This window comes from Arachis ipaensis, chromosome B05 (assembly GCF_000816755.2).
Source record: "Arachis ipaensis cultivar K30076 chromosome B05, Araip1.1, whole genome shotgun sequence".
NCBI classification, from domain to species: domain Eukaryota; kingdom Viridiplantae; phylum Streptophyta; class Magnoliopsida; order Fabales; family Fabaceae; genus Arachis; species Arachis ipaensis.
In genome coordinates, this window is record NC_029789.2 from 142238947 (window position 1) to 142244645 (window position 5699).

At 36.6% G+C, this 5699-nt stretch overlaps 2 protein-coding genes across 3 annotated transcripts in view; one reads left to right on the top strand and one right to left on the bottom strand.

Moving 5' to 3' along the window:
- On the bottom strand, positions 621 to 2475 carry LOC107644552. Of its 2 annotated transcripts, XM_021103047.1 has the most exons (3): positions 1933 to 2475; positions 1515 to 1560; positions 1249 to 1375 (listed from the first exon to the last, which is right to left on the bottom strand). In XM_021103047.1, the coding sequence occupies exons 1-2, from the start codon at positions 2308 to 2310 to the stop codon at positions 1531 to 1533; spliced, it is 408 nt and encodes a 135-aa protein (XP_020958706.1). In that variant the 5' UTR covers positions 2311 to 2475; the 3' UTR covers positions 1249 to 1375; positions 1515 to 1530. The 2 variants fall into 2 exon arrangements, with proteins under 2 accessions (XP_016203922.1, XP_020958706.1); XM_016348436.2 differs by lacking the exon at positions 1515 to 1560 and having other exon boundaries at positions 621 to 1375; positions 1933 to 2463.
- Positions 2636 to 5699, top strand: part of LOC107644553 — a 5096-nt gene continuing 2032 nt past the window's right edge. The window contains exons 1-6 of the mRNA XM_016348437.2: positions 2636 to 2919; positions 2968 to 4041; positions 4769 to 4824; positions 4946 to 5028; positions 5150 to 5228; positions 5559 to 5669. Of these exons, the coding sequence (XP_016203923.1) occupies positions 3006 to 4041; positions 4769 to 4824; positions 4946 to 5028; positions 5150 to 5228; positions 5559 to 5669 (1365 nt within the window). The 5' untranslated portion in view covers positions 2636 to 2919; positions 2968 to 3005. The remainder of the gene's footprint in view (positions 2920 to 2967; positions 4042 to 4768; positions 4825 to 4945; positions 5029 to 5149; positions 5229 to 5558; positions 5670 to 5699) is intronic.

The following is a 5699-nucleotide window of genomic DNA, read 5'->3' on the forward strand; positions in this document are numbered from 1 at the left end:
AAATTATTATATGCTGTTAGAAATAATAATAATAATAATAATAATAATAATAATAATAATAATAATAATAAAGTTATTTTTTATCATCCTATTTATTTGGAATAAAAAATTAAGTGCAAAAGATTTTTTAAAGATGACATCCTATTTAACATTATTTGATTTCTTATATATACACAAGTTAAAACAAAAAAGATAAATAATTAGTATAATGAAAATTTTTTCATTAATAAAAAAACGAGTTTTATTTTGACATCATTGCTAAGTAGTATCATATATATTTTTATTAGTAACTACATCCGTAATAGTGTAATTTGCTGAATAGACATTGATTTGGTTGCATAGGTATTATGGTGATTTGTCCGTTGGATGTTGAATGTTAATCAGTCCACCCCTGTTAGTAACCTGCAGAACAAGAATGAGTCTTTCCATTCTCTTTTATCTTTGACATTTTGATGCATTTTTATTTGATACTTATTTAGCTAAAATAATCTAAAAATGCACCAAAAAATTACAATGAGTGAAATTTAAAACAGAATTTAGAAAGATAGTAAGGATTTCCTACACTTGAACAGGGGTCTCCTACGCTGAATTGATGACACCTTACAATACAAGACATCTTAAAGAAAAGAATTTAAATCTTCTGAAGTGAGGAAGTTGGTAAAATAATAAAGTGAGGAGTTAATCACCATTGAATTTGTAGCTGTCATGAACTATCATAATTTAAGAGTGATTAATCTCTCCCTTTACCACTTTACCAACTTCTTCACTTTAGAAAATCTTAAATTCATGATCCTATAGAAAAGTCATTCACTCCCTACTTCAATTTTCTTTTTATAAAAAATGTCACAATTTTCTAAACAAAACCAGTGAAAAATTCACAACAACTCATTAGATTCTAAAACTTAAATGAATATACTAATATACAGTAACTACAGAATTCAATCTTTGTGCTTCACTGAATACTTCAGAGAAGCTTGCCTTCCACAATTTCGAGGAAATCAGGGATTCTCTCTATCTTGGTCGTTCCAATTTCATAATTCCAGCCAAAACCTTGATTCCCTTAAATCTAACACGTCTAAAAAATATTTACCAATCTGCATAGTTGTACATGACATCAAGGGTTGTTCTCTGTAATATCTATCTTTTGTCACTTACGCAACCATCACCTTCACCCCAGAAAAGAATAACATTAATTCACAAAAAGAAAGAACCTAATTCATTCATCACACAATGCTTGCATGAGCTCAACTGGAGAAGCCCATATGGGAAGATCAAACAGAGATTTTTTAAACTGCCCTTCTCGCTTAAAGCACACTGATTCTGCTACGTTACATAAATTTGAAATGTCTTGGATTATAGCTTCCTGGGTTTCCACCTGCATGTTTAACCAGTTCTCCAAATTATTATATGAAGTAAAGCCTACAAATACCCATGATCTAAAACACTTGTTATTCTAAATATTAATTCTAATAATGTACTACTATTAATCTAATTTGTGCTGACGTTTGACCTACCACAGGATAAAAGCTCTTATAACATTAGTTTTGCAACTCGAAAAACCTGGAACAGATTCTTAACAATTGTCAGAACAACATTTAGCTCCTTGATGAATTCTCCACACACTTATGCTAAGAAGAACAAAGTTATTATTGCAACTAGCTTGATTAAAAGACTAAAGGCCCTCTTCCAGAAGCACCAAATTAGGGCAATTAGGTTTAGACCAAGCTTCCTGATAAAGAAGCTGATTCGCGAGCAAGAGCTACAAAATTGGGAGTACTATTCACTTTAATATCAGTTTAATTAATAGAATTTACAATCTTTCTGGTGAAAGAATAGTGGGCTTTTATTTTCCCCCATTAGAATTCGAAACCAAAACGAAGAAAACATTATAGCAATGCCGAAATTACAAGACCCAATGTTCAAATATGTTACCTGCAAGAGAAGCTCATCAAGCAAGGACCCACCAACGGAATCCGTCGAAGAAGTGGAAGGGAGCGAAGATGGGTCTCGCGTTTGCTCCTCCGAAGCGCGTTGTTCTTGTTGCCGTTGTTGCTGTTGCTGCAACGCTGCGTTTTGCATTGCACGCAAGGTGTTCGACAATGTGTCCCACTCGCGGATCTCATTCTCGTACTTCGATTTCAGCTTCAGCAGCGTTCGCTTCTTCCTCTCCCTTCGCCGGCTCTCATTCTCCGCCGCCGCCGCTGCCTCTGCATTCTCCACTGCCGTCGACGACGGATCTATACGGCGGCGTTTGCGCTTGTAGACGAATCCATCGTCGTTACAAAGCTCCCATTCGTCATCTTCTTCCATGGGAACGAAGAGAAAGTAGAAAAGAGGGGAAATTTGGGGGATTCAAAAATTGGAAGGAGTGAGTGGGATACTGTGAGAGCGCGGGATTTTGAGTTTTCACGCTCTTTCTCTCTCTTCGATTTCAAGTTCTTACTCTATTTTCTCTCTCTTTTGTTATTTATAAGCAAAGGTTTTATCCTTTTTCATTTGTGCATTATTTTTTATTTTTATCTTTAAAATGTTTCTATACTTTCAGTACAAAAATATTACATACGGAAACTTAACTTTTTAGCATTTAATGTTTTTTTTTTATATAAAATAATTAACAATATACCTTTTCTATTCTCCTTTTGTTAGTTACTGTTTCATCATCACTTCGTTATTACTCCAACTATTTCCTCTTGTAATTCAGGTAAATCAAATTGGGAGTTGTAACTGTCAAGTGTTAAGCAATCTAAGCAGAAGTTCTAAAATGTTAGATAGCTCTATATGTTTGATTTTCATATACCAAGAATTTCTCAACCTTAATAAACACGAACACTAGCATTTCACCAGTCCCCTCTGCTTTCACCTTCACGGCTTCACTTGTCACTCAGTGAGAGGAGGTAGCAATTAGCATCATCATCATCATCATCATCATCATCATCATCATCATCATCATCTTCTTCTTCTTCTTCTTCTTCTTCTTCTTCACCACCTCGCTTCTTTCTACTTCAATGGCGAAATCATTCTCTCTAACCCACCACCTTTCCCTCCTACTCCTCCATTCCCGTTCTCACCGTCTCTTCATCCCCTCCACGACACTCCTCCCTCTCCCTCTTCATCACCATCACCCCTTCTCTCTCTCCCCATTCCACAAATCCCTCTCTACCAACCCCACCCCATACCCTCTTCAATACGAACTCATCATAAATCGCCCCGTTCAAAAACACCCACCACGTGTTCGACGAAATGCCCCACAAGCCCTCCCTGAACCCCACGAACCAGACGAACCTGAGGAACAAGAACCGACTTCGGAGCTTCGCCTTGACAGCTGGGTCGACCGGAAATTGAGCTTTGACTCCGATTCTGGTCAATCCAGTTCGTCAAATTTGGAACTTGACAAGGCCAAGAGGAAGTACTACAACAAGAGAAGGAAGAGGATGTACGGGTCGGATTCCGAGGAAGAAGAGGCACGGTTACGGAACGAGGAGAAGTTTGTGGAGCTGAAGCCTGAGGTGGTGGAGCTTCCAACTCTGCACCGTAGAGAAGAAGAGTTGTATTTTTATGATGCTTTTGCTTACCCTTGGGAGAAGGAGAAGCACTACAAGATGGTGTATCAGTTGGAGAAGAAGTACTTCCCTAATCAATGCCTTGACAAGGCATTTCTCAAACCGGGAGAGTCGAATTTGAATGCGAATGCAAATGCAAATTTAAATGAAAATGAAAATGTAGATAGTGGTGTGAGGAGCAAGGGGAAGGGTAGGAAGACTGCTGGTGTTAGGGAGGAGAAGAAGGATGATAAGGGTGATAACAAGTTGGTCTTTTTTGATGAGAAGACGGAAGAGGAAAAGAAGGGTGATGGGGGTTTGGTGAAGGATCTTAGGGAGAAGAAGGTCGAGGAATTCTTTAAGGGCTTGAAGAGAGTTGACAAAAAGGATGGTGAAGTTAGTAGTGTCAATGCAGAGCCTTTTCTTTCGTCGAGGAGGACTGGACTCCCCCCGGTATGGGACAGTCCACATGGCACTGTGGTTTTGATTAACAAACCAAAGGGTGAGTTAGCGTGACATATTCTCACAACAAGAAAAATAGACTGTGCAATGAACTGCATTCGTAACTGAACTTATTAGCTTTTTTGTGAATGTCCTTTTTATATTTTTAACACAATAGTTGATGTGTTGAAGATTTTGAGAACTTAAGCGGAAGGGAATGGAATGGAAGAATTTGGAAAGAATGATCTGAATTCTGAATTGATTTCATTCATTTAAGCCAGCAGACTTCATATATATGAGTTAAATCGTCTAACTAGATACCAGAAAGAGTAACTAACGATTTGTATATTATATTTATGTGTATATTTTAGCTTAGTAAGAATTTTGCTTGCATGGCATCAGTTTGATTCCCCTTTTGAATTCAAAAGGATAGTTTCTTCCCTGTTGAAAACCTGAGAATCAAAATTGCTTTTTCATGTGGTTGTTACATTCAATGCAAGTCTAGAAAACTATTCATTGCATGACTCGATGAAAAGGTTGCCTTATGTACATACTGCATGACTAGTGTTGCATCAGTCACGACTTGGTGTTGTCATGACTTGGTAGACACTTCTGCTACTCTTAAGTTGTCAGTGTGCAATTCTTTGATTCTTTATGAAACGGGGCCAAAGGCCAGAGTGCACAATGTTTTGTTGAATACAGTAAATTTGGAATGATTTGAAAGTTTAAGTGTCAAGGTTTATATTTTATCTTTGATGAAAATAAATTGCCGTGTAAATTTATGGTAGGCTGGACCTCATTCACAGTTTGTGGTAAGCTGCGCCGTGTTGTTAAAGTAAAAAAGGTTAGTTTTTAGTTACTTCACATTTAAATTTATATTAAGATTAACTTTATCATGCAGACTTTTGTGTTCTTTCTCTTATTTATTTATTTATTCTTTTGGGTTTGGGCCTTCTAATTTACAGGTAGGCCATGCTGGAACACTTGATCCCATGGCTACTGGTTTATTGATTGTTTGTGTTGGAAAAGCAACAAAACTGGTAGACAGGTAATAAAATAATAAAAATCAAGTAGAAATTTTTTTCAATCTGAGTACCAGTCGATGTTGATTGTTTCACAATACTACAACTTTCCTTTTTGGTTGTAAATCTTGAACTTTTCTGTTTCAGATATCAAGGGATGATCAAGGGTTATAGTGGGGTCTTCCGTCTAGGGGAGGCTACTTCAACATGGGATGCTGATTCACCAGTGAGTTTGTCAATTTGTTATTGTTATTTTGAAGTTTAAGAAACCAAAAATAGATAAACTATAGGTCATCAATATCAGAAGTTAATTAAGTAATTCTTAATGAAGTTTTCCTCTAAAATGACAACTTTGAATGGGGAATACAGCTGGATATTGTAATCATATTTAGGGTCTGATTAATTTTTAAGTCCCAGAAGCAAATTATGTAACTCTTCTCCAATTAAAACACTAGAACCACAGCTTTGAACAGAGCATCCAGCTGCATATTGTAATATTTGGGGGTTTAAAAATGTTCAAGATAGTGAAAATGGTATAATCAGTGTGTTTATTTAGGTCATTCAGCGTGAGCCATGGGAACACATCAAAGATGAGGACATAAAGAGAAACGCTGCATCTTTTTGCGGGGAGATTTGGCAAGTTCCTCCTATGTTCTCTGCTATTAAAGTAAGAACTTTTTCATGCTTAAAAAAATTG